The sequence below is a fragment of the Primulina eburnea genome, chromosome 11, assembly GCF_022965805.1.
Source record: "Primulina eburnea isolate SZY01 chromosome 11, ASM2296580v1, whole genome shotgun sequence".
Lineage (NCBI taxonomy): Eukaryota > Viridiplantae > Streptophyta > Magnoliopsida > Lamiales > Gesneriaceae > Primulina > Primulina eburnea.
In genome coordinates this window covers 5,758,684-5,775,843 of record NC_133111.1, presented here as the reverse complement: position 1 = coordinate 5,775,843, position 17,160 = coordinate 5,758,684, and the positions used below count along the sequence as shown (strand labels likewise).

At 37.3% G+C, this 17,160-nt stretch overlaps 2 protein-coding genes across 4 annotated transcripts; both read right to left on the bottom strand.

The window, feature by feature from the left end:
* Positions 1-1,247: 1,247 nt before the first annotated feature.
* LOC140804572 (uncharacterized) lies at positions 1,248-10,664 on the bottom strand. Its single transcript, XM_073160622.1, has 4 exons — positions 10,553-10,664; positions 6,203-6,740; positions 5,158-5,978; positions 1,248-4,933 (listed from the first exon to the last, which is right to left on the bottom strand). Exons 1-4 carry the CDS (start codon positions 10,662-10,664, stop codon positions 1,326-1,328), a joined length of 5,079 nt encoding a protein of 1,692 aa, XP_073016723.1. The 3' UTR covers positions 1,248-1,325.
* LOC140804219 (F-box protein CPR1-like) lies at positions 10,431-15,798 on the bottom strand. 3 transcript variants are annotated; one of them, XR_012112135.1, is made up of 3 exons: positions 14,491-15,798; positions 13,754-13,928; positions 10,431-10,767 (listed from the first exon to the last, which is right to left on the bottom strand). XR_012112135.1 is itself a non-coding variant. In XM_073160076.1 (2 exons), exons 1-2 carry the CDS (start codon positions 15,615-15,617, stop codon positions 13,889-13,891), a joined length of 1,167 nt encoding a protein of 388 aa, XP_073016177.1. In that variant the 5' UTR covers positions 15,618-15,798; the 3' UTR covers positions 13,226-13,888. The 3 variants fall into 3 exon arrangements, 1 of the variants encoding a protein (XP_073016177.1); XR_012112136.1 differs by having other exon boundaries at positions 13,808-13,928; XM_073160076.1 differs by lacking the exon at positions 10,431-10,767 and having other exon boundaries at positions 13,226-13,928.
* Between the last annotated feature and the right edge of the window lie 1,362 nt (positions 15,799-17,160).

Genomic DNA, 17,160 nt, shown 5'->3' with positions numbered 1-17,160 from the left:
GTGGCATATTGATTCAAGCGATGATATCTGAAATTCCAACAATTCAATAGCAATAATCCAATAAACCAATCTCAAATCCCCCGACAAACACGTACACCATTCCAATAATTCACCACAAACAATACGAATTCACTCCAACTGATCCCAACTCAACGAAGGAAACCAATACCCGATGCTAGTCAACCCACATTGAACAATGCTCAACAACAATATATTCCGAGAGCAGACCCGATGCAAAAACAACACAAATCTCAAACAATCCAAGCAATAATCGAACGAATTTGCGACAAATTATTCTCTTTTATGGTACCCAAACTCCCCAACACTGATACTTAGCAAATCGAGAGAAGACAAGCCGCGCTTACCGGTAAAAAGATGAAGGCACCGCGACGGAGGATGGTCGGCGGCGTGAAGGCGGTGCTGTGTTTGGAGATGGAAAGGGAGTGTGGTGGTGGTGATATTTGAGGGCAACGGATGGCAGTGGTGGCGCAAGGGCGGCGACGGGGCGGCGGTGGTCGGCGATGTGAGTGGTGGAGCGAGGGTGGACGCGCGGCGGAGGGAATTGATTTGGGGGTTAGGGATTTGGGAGCAGGGCTGCGCGATTTTATTGCTGTGAATTCGCGAATTTAGAAGGCACGGACCCCGTGTAGGGGTCCGTCCTTAGGTCCGTGCTCTGCGCAAGTTTGAAAATTCTGGAAATGCTAGACACGGACCCCGTGTAGTGGTCCGTCCCGGGGTCCGTGTAGACTCTGTAAATCGGCAATGCGGAAAGTGGAGGACACGGACCCCGTGTAGGGGTCCGGGGTTAGATCCGTGCAGACTCGGGAAGTTGGCAAAATTGAGAGTTAAGTACACGGACCCCGTGTATGGGTCCGGGGAAGGGTCCGTTGAGACTCGGTATTTGAACATCAAATTTCACCATTTTTTTTTTAATCAAATATACCACCCAAACCCAAATGTTATACCATGCATGTACAATTCTATAAATCTAAAACTCAAATTTTAAACTCAATCAAGCACACAATATGCAAGAATTGTACAGAAACTTCCCTGGTCTGTTCGAGATTTTGAAAATCGATCGCCTTGATAAATTTTCCCACACCTGATAAATTCTACCGTCAGTGGATAAATAACCTGCACCACCATTTACTAAGATTAGCTCTCGAGTAATGCTAGAAAAACAAAAAGAAAGTAAACTAGAACAGATAAAATAAACTAAAACAAGAAAGAAAAAAAAGAAAAAAAAAATAAATAAAACCAAACACTGGGTTGCCTCCCAGTAAGCGCTAAATTTAGAGTCGATAGCCTGACTGTACTCCCTTGATTCAGTTGGGATCCTGCAGATCCACTGTGGTCGGCTCATCGGGTATGGCACCACCATGATAGACCTTCAGCCTATGTCCATTCACTTTGAAAGATCCAGTTGCCTCACTAGTGATCTCCACTGTCCCATATGGAAAAACTTGCGTGATGGTGTAAGGACCGGACCACCGAGAACGCAACTTACCTGACATCAATTTCAGTCGAGAATTATATAATAATACCTGTTGACCCACCAAAAATTCTCGACCGACAATGTTCTGATCATGCCAGCGTTTTGTTTTCTCCTTGTAAAGCTTGACATTTTCGTACGCCTCCAACCTAAACTCATCCAATTCGTTTAGCTGCAGCACTCTCGCGTCACCTGTGGCTTTAGCATCAAAATTCAGAAATTTAGTAGCCCAATAAGCCTTATGCTCAAGTTCGACAGGTAGGTGACATGACTTTCCATACAACAATTTGAAAGGGGACATGCCAATGGGGGTTTTAAAAGCAGTGCGGTAAGCCCGAAGTGCATCGTCGAGTTTCCTAGACCATTCTTTCCTCGAAGCACCGACAGTCTTCTCCAGAATGCGTTTAAGTTCTCGGTTCGAAACCTCGATTTGGCCACTAGTTTGGGGATGGTAAGGTGTGCCCACCTTATGTCGGACCCCATACTTAGCCAATAGACTGTCAAACTGACGATTACAAAAATGAGTACCCCCATCGCTAATGATGGCTCTAGGTGTGCCAAAACGTGAGAAAATATTTTTCATAAGAAATTGAACGACAACCTTAGAGTCATTAGTTTTGCATGCAGCCGCCTCAACCCACTTAGATACATAGTCTACAGCCACCAAAATATACTTGTTCCCAAAAGAAACCGGGAACGGCCCCATGAAATCTATACCCCAAACATCAAATATCTCACATACCAAAATATTATTAAGAGGCATTTCATGTCTTCTAGAGATATTACCTGTGCGCTGACAATTTGAACATTTTGTAACATACTCATGCGCATCCTTAAACAAAGTAGGCCAATAAAAACAGGACTGGAGGACTTTGGATGCAGTTCTAGTGGCCCCAAAGTGGCCTCCAGCCGGACCAGCATGACAATGAAACAAAATTTCGCTTACCTCTTCTTGGGGAACACATCTACGGATTATACCGTCTGCACATATTCTAAACAAATAAGGATCTTCCCACAAATAATACTTCAAATCTGAGAAGAATTTCTTCTTTTGCTGGTATGTAAAATGGGGAGGAATGAACTTACTTGATAGATAATTAACAAAATCGGCATACCATGGTAGACTGTTGATCGCAAACAGTTGCTCGTCTGGGAAATCATCGCGAATAATTTCATTACCTGTACTTGGATTCTCCAATCGCGAGAGATGGTCTGCAACTTGGTTCTCTGTTCCCTTCCTATCGATGATCTTCAAGTCAAATTCCTGCAACAGAAGAACCCAACGAATTAGTCTTGGCTTTGCGTCCTTTTTAGCCATCAAATATTTTAAGGCTGAATGATCAGTATGCACGACAACTTTGCTCCCTATCAGATACGATCTAAACTTATCAAGAGCAAAAACCACGGCAAGAAGCTCCTTCTCTGTAGTGGCATAGTTCAGTTGGGCAGCGGAAAGTGTCATACTAGCATAGTAGATGACATGAATACATTTATCCCTCTTTTGGCCCAACACTGCCCCTAGAGCGGTGTCGCTTGCGTCACACATCACCTCAAATGGCGACCCCCAATCAGGTGCTATCATCACTGGTGCGGTGATCAATTTCTCCTTCAGGACCTGAAATGCCTGCACACACTCAGCAGAAAAATCAAATTTCACATCTTTTATCAGTAAATTGGTCAGTGGCTTAGAAATGCAGGAAAAATCTTTGATAAACCGTCTATAGAACCCTGCATGTCCTAAAAAACTACGCACTCCTCGGATGTTTGTTGGGGCAGGGAGTTTCTCTATCACTTCAATCTTAGCCTTATCGACCTCAATCCCATTTTCAGAAATTTTGTGCCCCAACACTATCCCCTCTCTCACCATAAAGTGGCATTTTTCCCAGTTCAGCACCAAATTTGACTCCTCACATCTCTCCAAAACTTTAGACAAATTAATCAAACAAGTATCGAATGAAGAGCCAAATACAGAAAAATCGTCCATAAATATTTCAATGAAATCCTCAATCATATCATGGAAAATTGCCATCATGCATCGTTGGAAGGTTGCTGGTGCATTACATAGACCGAATGGCATTCGTTTATATGCAAATGTCCCATAAGGACAAGTAAAAGTGGTTTTCTCCTGATCTTCAGGGTCAATAGGAATTTGCATATAACCTGAATAACCATCCGGGAAACAGTAAAAGGGATGTCCAGCTAACCTTTCCAACATTTGGTCAATAAAAGGGAGGGGGAAGTGGTCTTTACGGGTGGCGTCATTAAGTTTTCTATAATCAATGCAAACACGCCACCCTGTAACAGTTCTAGTAGGGATTAATTCATTATTCTCATTTTTGACAACAGTGATCCCACCCTTTTTCGGAACTACTTGCACTGGACTAACCCACCTACTATCAGAAATCGGGTAAATAATACCTGCGTCCAGTAGTTTAATCACCTCTTTCTTTACCACCTCTTGCATAGCTGGGTTCAGTCGTCTTTGAGGTTGGGTAGAAGTCTTGTGGTCAGCCTCCATCAGAATTTTGTGCATACACATGGATGAACTGATCCCTTTGATGTCTGCAATGCTCCAACCAATTGCTTTGATATTATCCCTCAGAACTCGCAGCAGCTTTTCTTCCTCCAAAACTGTCAAAATAGATGAAACAATTACTGGCAGTTTATCATTGTCAAGCAAAAATAAATATTTCAAATGAGAGGGAAGAGGTTTCATCTCTAAGATTGGGGCTTCTTCAATGGATGACCTTAAAGGTCTTGGGACGTGCCCAAGCTCCCCAATCCTAGAGTTTACCGTTCTCGAGATCGGTCTGCCTGCTTCCAGATAAAGCATGTATTCCTTAACATCCTCATTCTCCAACTCTCCTGAACATGAATCAGTCAAACAAACCTCCAAAGGATCTTCACCGATCAATTCCTGCAAACTGCACTCAACAAGCTCGTCAGTAGCATCAATTCTAAAACAATCAGATTTATCATTAGGATATTTGATGGACTGAAAAACATTAAACACCACACTCTCATCATTCAGTCTCAACACCAACTCACCCTTTTGTACATCTATCAGAGCTTTCCCAGTAGCTAAAAATGGTCTTCCCAAAATAAGAGGAATCTCACGATCCTCTTCCATGTCTAACACAACAAAATCTACTGGAAAAATAAACTTGTCGACTTTCACCAACACATCCTCTACAACTCCCCTAGGAAATTTAATTGATCTATCAGCTAACTGTAGAGAAATTGTAGTTGGTTTCACTTCACCTATTCCTAGTTTCTCAAAACATGAATAAGGCATCAAATTAATGCTTGCACCTAAATCACACAAGGCTTTAGCAAAAAATGAAGTTCCTATGGTACAAGGGATAGAGAAACTACCTGGATCCTTAAGCTTTGGAGGTAATTTATTTTGTAAAATAGCAGAACATTCTTCCGAAAGCTTAACTGTCTCAAGTCAACCAATTTCCTCTTGTTTGATAAAATTTCTTTAAGAAATTTTGCATATGAGGGCATTTGAGCTAAAGCTTCTGCAAATGGGATATTTATGTGCAGCTTTTTGAAAATCTCAAGAAATTTTGAAAATTGAGTATCCAATTGCAGTTGCTTAGCTCTTTGGGGAAAGGGGAGCGAATTAATATCAATATTGGAGTTCAAGTTTAGGGACTTACCTTTCTCCTTCGTGTCATTGGATCCTTGCTTTGATGACTCCTTCTCCTTCGCATAATTATCGATATCAACCAACTCTTTCTTTATGGGAGACTTCACCGTGACTGCATTGACACCTTTAGGATTCTTCTCCGTGTCACTAGGTAGTGAACCCGGAGCTCGTGTAGACATTTGTGTCGCTAGCTGCCCTAGTTGAGTTTCCACTCTTTGCATCATGGCATCATGATTTTGCCATCTCATCTCATTTCCTGCTATGTACTTTGCAAGCATGTCCTCAAGGTTTGACTCGCCATCTTGTGGCTTGAAACCGGGTGGCATAGAGGGTCCAGCACCTTGTGGAGGCTTAGGTGGTTGTTGAGGAGGCTTTTGCTGCATAGGATGTTGTGGAGGATTAAACTGTAATGGCATAACAGCATTTTCTGATTGTCTCCACCCGAAATTTGGATGATTCCTCCAGCCTGGATTATACGAGAAACTGTATGGGTTGTTTTGCTGACGCCCCTGGTTTCCCAAATAATTTACTGAATCCCCTCCAAAACACTGTATTTCCTCACAAGGCATATCTGGCATGAATGGCATGTCACAAGATGGACCACCAACTATTTCAGCATTTCCTTGGATCTGATTCACTGACTTGACTGGTATTGACTTCTGCGCTTGTAACTGTGACATCTGATGTGTCAATCCATCAAGTTTTGCTGTAATCGCTGTCAAAGCATTTATCTCAAGGAATCCTACTTTCTTCTCCCTGCGGTTGTCTTGCCAACCCACATTGCTCTCGGCCATATTAGATATGATTTCGAGCGCTGCGGTTGGCGTTTTCCTGTATAGACTCCCATTTGCGCCGCATCAAGCATAGATCTCACAGAAGGATCTACTCCATAGTAAAATGTCTCCACCTGCTGGCCTACTGAAAAACCATGTCTCGGGCACATTCTCAACATCTTTTTAAACCTCGCCCATGCTGAATTCAGTGATTCCCCATCTCTCTGTCTAAATGAAGTGATTTCATTTCGCAGTTGTGTAATCTTAGTAGGGGGAAAATACCTGTGCATGAAGAACTCAACTAGCCCATCCCAAGTAGTGATAGAACCAGCTGGAAGGTCGCGAAGCCACTCCATAGCTTCTCCTTGCAAGGAGAATGGAAATAGTCTGAGTCGAATGGCATCAGTACTCACCCCATTGCACTTGATCGTATCACAGATTGACAGAAAATTCTCCAGATGTGCATTGGGGTCTTCAGATGGTGCTCCACCGAACTTTACTTGCATTTGGATCATCTGGATGATGCCTGGCTTCAGCTCGAATGTATTTGCCTGAATCGTAGGGCGGATTATACTAGACCCATAACCTTCGAATGCTGGTCGATGAAGCTCCATCAATGTACGGTTATCCTCTTCTCCGGCCATTTCCTCAACTTCTGGTTTACGGTCTATTTCGGATTCTGCTTCAGATTCGAATTCCAGAGTCAAGTTGTTGTTCCTTCGGGCTCTGCGGATACTGCGGAGAGTGCTTTCAATCTCAAGATCAAGTGGCACTAGATTCCTGACGTCTTGAGCACGGCTCATATAACACGAGCTAACCCCTGAAATCAAAAATTTAAGTGCACGATTTAAGCTCCAAGAGAGAATAAGTAGAATAACCAAAGGTAATTAAAATGCGAAAGAAAGAATAAAAACAATTTTAAACTAAGAGTAAAAGCCTAGTCTCAAACAAATAATTTATCCTAATATCAAATAAATAGTCCTCGGCAACGGCGCCAAAAACTTGACCGACGATTTCGGTTGGGAATAATTCTAGCAAGCGGACTAGGTCAAGTTATAGTAAATGGACGTACTGTCCAAGTATCGATCCCACAGAGACTATTATTTAATTACTAAGATTCGATTATTTTATTTAATCTAGGCAAACAATAACGAGCGATTGGATTGTTATTTCAACTAAGTAAATTTTCAAACTAATGTATACTAATTAAATGACTAAATCAAATTTCCGAGAGGCTTGGAACTTGGGGATTTTCAAATTTAAATGAAATGACCGGGAACACACGATGATAACAAACTTTTGATTAATATCATGCAATGGAATTATTTAACTATAGATCATTTGATGTCACGATGCGATTCTCTATATTAATTATAAATCTATTTCTAGAATTTATAATCCTATTTTCATTTAACAGTCCAAATATTTCTAATTGAATTTAATTAAACAAAAACGCATTCATCAACGATAAAATCACAGCTGTCGCCTAAAATCGCACACTGAAATCGAATACTATTTCTAGTCGGTTTAACGTCGTGTTGATTAATATTTTTGAAGCTAAATTTAATCAATTCTCTTTCGAGTCAAGATTAAACAACAAACATGCAAATAATTGGCCAAATTAAAAGCACAAAATTTATACAAATATTAATCAATAACATAGAACAATTTTATAAATCAAACACTTCAATGAATAACAAAAATCAATCGTTTGTTTCTATCGTGGTCCCGATCACAAAAGAAAACTACTCCATAAATTCAAAATTAAAATCAAATTTAATAATTGAATTCATGAATAAAACTAAGAAATTAAAAGAGACGAGAAAATCTCAGCGATGGCGCGCAGATGTGCGTGTGAAGCGCGTTGGTTTCTCCCTCGATTTTCTCCCCGAGCCGTAGCCTTCTTCAACAAGTATGAAATCTCCTTCAAAACTCTCCAAAAGTCGGCCGCCTCCAATCTCTGAGCAACCCTATTCTATCTTCGATTTTCTCTTTTATTTTCCTTCATATTACGCGCAAATCTTTTCCAAAATCTCGATCTGATATTACGCACACGGACCCCATGCTTGCATCCGGGCAAGGGTCCGTGTAGACTCTGCCTCAAAATTCTTCCGGAATGGTGGACACGGACCCCGTGCCTGGGTCCGTCCTGGGGTCCGTGTACATACTGTATTTTTCTTCTTCCGGATGCAAGCGACACGGACCCCGGATACAGGTCCGGCAAGGGGTCCGTGTAGACTCTGTGATTGTCTTCCTTTGGCTTCAGATGCACGGACCCTTACACGGGGTCCGTGTATGGGTCCGGATTTCCACTTTTGCTATTTTTCCGTTATTTTTGACGTGGCATTGCGGAGTTTGACTTTTCTTTCATTTCTTTGGCTTTCATCCTCTTTTGGTCAAACCTACAATTTGCCATAATAGTACGAATTAAGCGCAAAACTCGGAATAAAACATGCCAGATAAGCACGAAAACGACAAAATAAAGACCCTAAAACACTATATAATTCGTGTTTATCATTTATCTATTCAAAACAATCACTAATTAGCGACGAGTTTTGAAAAACAGCGCACTATGTTTGCGATGGTGACTTTAGCGACGGTGTTAATGTCTGTCGCTAAGCCCAATTGTTTTTTTTAGTGATATATGGAACAAGTATTACGACGTCAAAGCAGACATCAAAGAATTCTAAAGTAAATCGTCCCCATGGTACGAGGCTTGCAGTAATTGTCACAAAGTTGTTATCAAAACTACTGGTGGATTTAATTGCACAAATACTGCAAAGATTAATGTAAAAGTCGTCCTAAGATATTCAATTATGCTAAACTATAGATTCTTAATGAAATTACCATAATGACATCGTTCGAAGAAGTTGTAGTGACATTTAATGATTGTTATGTTGAGAAATACATCCATGCACACTTACGTGATTTAAAATATTCATTCCAATATTTTTTTATTTATCTTATAGTATTTCTAATAATTACATATTTTATATTACGGCAACCAAGTACTTTAGAGTAAGGAAAAGTACTTTATCATCCAAGCGAAAGAATTCACAAGTTTCTTCTCAAATTAAACAAGTCCGTAAGTAAATGTTAAAAAGTATATTAGAAATGATTAGGGATGTAATCGAGTCGAGCCGAGTCGAACTCTTGAATATTTGAGCTTGGTTTGTTTATAATCGAGCCGAGCTCGAGCTTTATTTAACGAATATATGCATGGCTCACGAGCTTATTCAAGCCTTTATCGAGCCTAAATAAGCTTAATAAATATGAATTATACATTTAAATTTTCATTAAATTAATTAAAAAGTAAATTATATATTTAAAGAATATTCTTTTTAAAATTTGTAAATTTATTTATAATAAATAAAGTTAATAGATTTTTCTATATATTTAATAAATAATATGCAAAATCAATAAATCAAATATCAACACTATAATTTTTTCATCTAAAAGATTACTCATGAACTCACTAACGAACTTGTTCACGAGCTAACGAGCCGAATACTGTAAAGCTTGAGTTTGGTTTGTTTATCTTAACGAGCCTTATTAAACGAGCTATGATGCCACTACATCCACTAGAAAAAGAGCTCAAACGAGCTTTTATTGAATTGAGTTTCGAATAAATCACAAACGATTTGGTTCGTTTACATCCCTAGAAAATGATATTGTTCATATTTCAGAGATTGAAGAAAATACCGTACATAAGGTTATAGTATATTTTGACATTTGTAGGATACAGAAATCCAATTATATTTAATATAGACTTTTACGTCAGTACAAATTTTCTTCTCACCGCTACAAAAGCCCACCCTCACCCAATTGTTTCGCAGAGGTCGAATTTGGCGCGGTGGGGATGACTTTTGTGCGATGCGATCAGCCGGGGAAGTGGTATTTGGGCAGAACTCAGACTTGTGAGGTGGAATGAAGCAGCCATGATTTAACTTTTTATTTATTTTTAAATAATGTTCAAGATTGAATTGAAATAAATGAATATGGGGATGAAGGTCCAAGACTCATTTTGGCTCAAGTTCACAAAGCAATGAGTTGAGATTAGTATTTCCACGATTTGGGTTCTAGGTATAATTTCTGTTTTATTTTATTTTTCATAACGTGTGTGAAATTTTTACAAAATAAAATTCTACAAAAATCTTTCTCATAACATAAATCTATCGACTCCACAAAAATTTCTATTTAAAAAAAGTACATAAATCTCTGCCATGAATTTGATAAGAGTAGGTCTCATAAGACGGTCTCACGAATCTTTATCTGTGAGACGATTCAACCTTACCGATATTCACGATAAAAAGTAATATTTTTAGCATAAAAATTATTATTTTTTCATGGATGACCCAAATAAGAGATCCGTATCACAAAATACGATCAATGAGAATTGAGACCATCTCACACAAGTTTTTGTCATCTGATAATTACAGTTGTTATTCAAATTCAACTGAAAATAATTAAACATAAAGGTGTGATTACTTGGAAGGAAATACAATTGCAATGAAAACCGCACTCTTTGGTTTTACCATAAAACCGTATATTAACTACAGACGGTCTTTTCTGTAAATCCAATGCACAACGAGTCTATGTTTTAACAGAAGAAACACCCAGAAACAAACTAACCATGACAAATATCGTCCCAACGAATCTCCAGAGTTTCAGGTTCTCCAGCTTCTTTTGTTTCCGGCTCGACTACAGCAAGTCCACCTTGTTGAAAAATCAACCAAGGCCGCATCGCATCACTGATGAGTCTCTCTTTAACCACTCAAACTAAGCAACAGCAGGACCAGAACATCTGGCTTAATACTTGACAGAACTGAGTGAGCTTTTATCCTAACCTGCATTTGAATTCACAAAAATTTCAATGAAGTAACATACAGAATGAGCAGATGGAGACGAAACTTTCTGCAGATATCACCACCAGACTGTTCATACAAACGATGAGCAAATTGCCTAACATAGAGCATTGGTGCAATCCTATTCGTAAAACAACTTGAAGAAAAATTCTAACAAAAATAAATGCTAAATGGTGATTTTTTTTTAGTCAAAAAAATGGTGAATTTCAAAACGAGGGAAATGATAAAGAAAACAGAAGACACTGAAAGAATAATATTATCCACATTAAAATTCATGCCCAAACATAGAATGAATATCACAGCTCAATGATGAAACAAGAATATAACAAATACTATGGAAATACATAATCCACAATAATTTATATCATTCCTGGCAAGGAAAGTAAGCAAGAAGTCTTGGGGTAGGGGAGAATTATTCTCAGCTATGCTCCAAAAGAGCAAATAAACAAACATGGGAAACAGTCAAATAGAAGGGGAAAGAAAAGCAGCACATGCCATCAATTGATGAAATCCAAGACACATTGCGGAGTATTTACAGCAAAAATCACATACAAACTAGGGAACATGTTTTCAACTAAATCGAAAACCACCAAGCAAGGAGTGGGAGAAGAAAGTTGACAGCAGAAGAATCAACGACAAGCACAACGGCACAGCGTCTCAACAAGGAGAAATGTTACTAGAACAGTTGAATTTCAATTCAGAAGCAGTAGGGAAGTTCAAAAAAACCTTTTAAAAATTATTAATAAATAATTCAGACAGGCAGAACATACGAGATTTACCCCAATAGTTAGATTGATTCACTCCATGTCTTAAGAGGTAAAAAGGTTTTTTAACATGTGATTTCAAACTCATCATCCTGAAGCTTCAGGATCTATCACCAACCTCGTACTTATTTCCAAGCCGTATTGACACACTCATGGTTATTTCAGGAATAGCCTTCCGAAATTATAATATGACATGCAAATGAAAAGGCCGGATTATATTTTCGAGATGAGCCTAAAACACCAAGGGTGATCAGTTGGAACCCATCTAAATCCAATTTATCTGGACAGCTCCTCACCAATTAGAGTACCATTTGCAATCATCAGCTAAGACCTAAGCACCATTTTGTGAATGCTTGAACTACAGGTTCTGCTTTAATTAAAAGCTTAAATGATAGGACTTTCAACGCAATGTGTTTAAACTAGCAAAGCACCGTCCTTTGTATTTTCCTATCAATATTACAGAAAGATTCATTCAATTTTAATTTGATTCATAATGACTGATGAGGCTGATTCATAGGCCCAAGTACTTTGCCAGTAACAGCAGGAGTATGCTGGTTTATTCCATTCATTTATACTTTTTTTTATATGTTTCCATTCATTTATACTTGAAATAGGGTTTACTAGGATTCTATTTCTTCAATCTCAACACGGTAATATTTTCCAAATTTTTACACCATGGTACAAAATAGTCAGAAGTCAAGACTCCAAATAAAAAGATTGAAATCAGGTGATGCAATAGATTATTTAAACCAAACAATGTATTGTTTTCTTAAAAGGGAGGGTTATCCGTGATTGATGATTCCTCCCATGTCTACATGATGTAACAAAATGGAGTCACAGAAATGCAATATTCATCTCCTTGACAAAATCCATGCATCATTAGTATAAAAATGCATACCAAAAATCTACTGAAGAGAAGACAATTTACATCAATGTACATCGTACACAAATTACCATTCAGAAGGTTAGATTTCAAGAGTCCTATTTAGTATTTAAGAACTATCTATGTTTTCCCATCCAAGTATTAGAACAACAAACTATCTTGCTCCTTTGACATGGGGATGCACCTCATTTGTCCACATACATAAAATATAATAAACTAGATTTCGAGGCTGTTAAACCGTGTTCTTCAAGGTTGCTCTTACAAGAAAAAGGGTATGTGTCATCATCTCCACCAAAGAGTTCTTTATCTCGGCACATGTCACTTTGCTGTAAGTAAAATACTAGGAAGATAAGGCCAGAGACTTATTCATCCTCCATTTACCCATCCAGAGACCACACTACATGTTAACCCCTGATCCTTCATCTCTAGTCAATAAATCGAATTACCAAACATCCAACAAGATTACCAGAACACGACTTGTTTAACTTGAAAAAGAAATATCTGAGACCTAATAATATTTATTATATTTGATATATATTTATGAGAGAGAGGATGATGAAAAATAATAATATTTTAGTATGAAAAAATAAAAAAGTAGAGTTATTTAAGAATTGGAAGTATCTAGAACACCAAAGTTTCAAATACATCATCCATAATAATATTGAAATTAAATAAGACAATAGAAAGATATTTATATCAATAATAATTCACGCTGCAAGACCTATACGAAAAATAACCATGTATGAGCTAATCCAGTTTAAAATGCTAACATACTTACAAAGCAGAATCAAAATAACTAGAATTACGATTAAAATAAATAAAGAGTAAAACTTTTGTCAAACCATTGATATACACAATATACATGAAATTATACAAATTTATTTGATAAAACAAAATTAAAAATTCACAATATATACTTACAAACAACGAAGTGATAAGAACCCAATGATAAGATGAAATTTTTGTGGAGAATACAGACTTAACATAGAATATTGATAGCAACTCATTATCTTTAAAAAATAAAAATAGAAACAATAACATAATATTGGAGTGTGGATAGTAAGTATACTTTGAAAGGTAAGAAAATATTTAAGATTTTCAATTCTAATTTAAGACTGAAAATGATTGAGATCATATTTTTATTTTTATTACTTTATGTTATTTTTAAATAAACATTTTATAAATACAAAAATTTAAAAAAAAAAAATTGGGTGGCGCAAATTTTTACACATCAAATTCACATAATAACTCCACAGTTAACTTCAGAGCAAAACAAAAAACACATAACCCAAGTGAACCATTGTAAGAAATAATTCTCTACCTTTTATGCCTGATCCAACCCACATCAACTTTTATAAGAAAAGAGTTACTTGACCTTTATCGCTTGATCCACTTCCTTCTCTTTATTCATTAGTTCTTCTTGTTTATTTATCTTTTTCTCATTTCCACAGTTTTCTTACAGCACCAAGTTGAATCCCTCTGACAAGAAATTATCCCTGGAAAGAGAACATCAGACTCAATAAAGTTGACAACTTGCGTCTCATAGTTTGTTTGATCAGGCAAATTTACATACTTGGCTGTTAATTATTATGGTAAAAACATGCACAATTCTCAACATTAGGGACAGTCTCGTCGGAACACCGTGTAGAGAATAACTTTCATAATCCAAAGCGAAAAAAACACATACATATGATTTTGGAAAAAATTCTTACAAATTTTCAAAAATATCAATTGAGAGAGGTGACTCATTCCTTCCCAACGAGGTCACATAAAAGAAACCCTTTTTTTTTTGGTAGTTCCGCAGAGTATAAATTTTCGAATCGAGACTTGGTCCCAACCGTGGGAGCTTAAAATCATCGGCAATAATTTATCTTAAAACGTACCATACAGATAAGGTAGAAGAAAGATATAAACTGATTCAAGTTCTTAATTACGCCCGCAATCATTATTATTGTATGACTGATCAAGTCTTCGTCAAGTCAACGCCAGACAAGACAAGGAATGCTGTTGCTATAAAATTATTGTAGTTCTCACAAGTCATAAACACTGCCCGATTACCTTTTATTCAGACACTTGTTTCTCTTCTTTTTCTCTGTTCCCAGTTTCTTGACTTGTCCCGGGACATCGAACCCCACAAGACTCTCGACACAAACCTCAGCATAAAACATGAAAGGCAAACCATCAACAGAGACAATTTCGAGAGTTTTCTTCTTTAAATCATACCAAGCAAGATCTTTGTCATCACAATTCAAAAGAATTCGTTCACCATCACTTGAATAGACCAAAGGCTTCACAAAATCACCCCGATCAATTAAAGGTGGTCTAATTGATAGCAGTTTAGTCCATGATCCCTTCACACCATATTCTTTCATCGCCCAAATGACAACCCCAGAGGTGCTGGCAGAAACAATACATAGACACCCTCCGATCACATCCAAACTCGCATTAACACCCCTGAACCGAACTCCCTGCGGCATCATCACTTCAAAATGCTCCTCAGTCTCAATATTAAAAGCCATTATTTTAACAAATTCACCGGATCTCAGGTGCTCAAGCTTCTCTATCAGCGTATGCAATGCTCCATTGACGTGCACGCGCCAGGTCCCTCTCAAGAAGGGCAACGGATAAGGGAAGTCCTCAATCATCTCCCACGAATTCGATTTAGTGCTGTAAATCTTAGCCTTAGAATACATCCACACATGGGTTATCGTGTTCCTTACTTCCTCAACTCTGACAACCTTATAAACATCATTCACCGAATCATAACCAAAACCATACGTAACCTTACAGTAAGAATCCCCAGAATTTGGCCGTGCAATAGTAGTTTGGGGCAAAATCTTATAATACCTTGAAAAGGGGTTCCACAAAACAGGAGGCTCACTCGTCACAACCACCAAACCATTGCAAGAATTGCTGATGCTGTCCACACTCTGATAATAAAAAGGGGGCTTGATAACATGGGCCTTGTCGAGCGAATCCAAATCGACCGAATACAGGGCGAGACCTCCCAAAATCAGATTACGGTTGGAATTAGAAACCAAGGAGCGACGCAAGTGCAATTTGACGAAATCTTGACTGTCTATCTGGAAACACCACCATCTTGAAACAGCGCGAAATCGCTTGAGGGATTTGACGGGTAGGCGGCAGAGTATGTCCACGATGATTTCCAAAGGAAGATTACGCATTTTCCTGCTCTTGGCGCTTTCCTTGCATCAAGGGTTTCGTTAGGTTTGTGGAGATGGTTGCGTCACATATCCAAATGGACAGTCGGCGACGCGTAAAGGCGTATACGCGTGAAACCCAGACACGTAGTCATCAGACAAAGACTGATCTATTTATTCGAGAGTGTCCTTTTATCCACAAAGGCAGATAACGTATATTTGGGACCACCTATATTTGCATATTTGAACGCAAACCAATAATTTTTTGTATAAAAAGATTATGAGTAGGTCTAATGTTGAGATCGTTTCACGAATCATAATTTGTAAGACAGATCAATCTTATCCATATTCACAATAAAAAGTAATGCTCTTAGCATAAAAGTAATATTTTTTTATGGGTGACCCAAATAAGAGATCTGTCTCACAAATACGACCAATGATATCGTCTCACACAATTTTTTGCCAAAAATTATATTTTTTTTTGATTAAATTAGATATAATATATATCTCATGAAATTGATTTGTATCTGTAATAATTTTTTTATATTACACAACACATGGATCCAGTAAAAACAAAATTGATTTTTCACTGACAATTGAATATAAGACGAAGATGAAAAGCGTAAGTCTAATTTCTCTCGGATAGAAATTATTCTTCACCCATTTTTTGGAAAAACATAAATATTAAGATTATTTATTTCGATTTCACATTTCAAGTAAAAACTTATGAGATGATTTTTGAAATAGTATTTAATATTATTTTTAAAAAAAGATAAACTTTTTCTTGGAAAGAAAAAGAAAAAAGGAAAAGAAATGTGAACACGAAACTTTATAGGTAGCTTGCGGCATTATATTTTGTTCAAAATTTGTGGATATTAATGGTTTTCTGCGGATATGCGTGGTTGTAGAAAACTTCCCTGATAAACCAGAAAACCACAAAACAATTTTCATATTTTTTAAATTTTATGGAATAAATTTTAAAAATGAATTCAAAATAATAAAAATTTGTCCTAAGATTATTTATTACACCGAAGTCTTCTAAACTTGTTACGCCAAATTCTTTTTGTTAGATCAAATTCTAATATTGATTTCTTAACCTTATTCTAATATAATGTAACGAGATAACATTGGAAAAATATTATTTGAGTAGGTATTTTGTGAGAAGTTCTTGAAAATTTATTTCTATAATATAGGATAATTCGATTCATATTTAAAGTAAAAAATAATATTTTTTATGAATTAGGTCAAATTGGGGATGTCTCACAAAATTGGTTTGTGAGACTGTCTCAAATGAGTTTTTGTGATATTATTTTTCCCATAAAAAAAATAAAAGTAATGGGATGGCAAGTGTACAAAAGAAAATACCCACATAAATTTCGAAAATATTTTTGTTATTGTATAATCTATGATGATGATTAAGTGAATCGGGTTGAATTTAGTGGACAATTACACCGAGTCGGATAGGTCTTGGGTCGAGCACATTGGAATTGAGATGAAAAGTACCAGGGGGCAAGAATATGAACATTTAAGAAAGCAAAGAACGTTAGTGGACGCCGAAAGGTTCTTC

What these genes read in the sequence shown, in the direction of transcription:
- LOC140804572 (XM_073160622.1), bottom strand. Translation starts at nt 10,664, where the DNA reads ATGCGGCCTTGGTTGATTTTTCAACAAGGTGGACTTGCTGTAGTCGAG. An exon ending in TTGGGACGATATTTGTCATG is followed by an intron (nt 6,741 to 10,552) that starts GTTAGTTTGTTT and finishes TTTTGATTTCAG; the next exon opens with GGGTTAGCTCGTGTTATATG. An exon ending in GTTGAGTTCTTCATGCACAG is followed by an intron (nt 5,979 to 6,202) that starts GTATTTTCCCCC and finishes GAGTCTATACAG; the next exon opens with GAAAACGCCAACCGCAGCGC.
- LOC140804219 (XM_073160076.1), bottom strand. Translation starts at nt 15,617, where the DNA reads ATGCGTAATCTTCCTTTGGAAATCATCGTGGACATACTCTGCCGCCTA. An exon ending in AACAAGTGTCTGAATAAAAG is followed by an intron (nt 13,929 to 14,490) that starts GTAATCGGGCAG and finishes TTCTCTTTCCAG; the next exon opens with GGATAATTTCTTGTCAGAGG.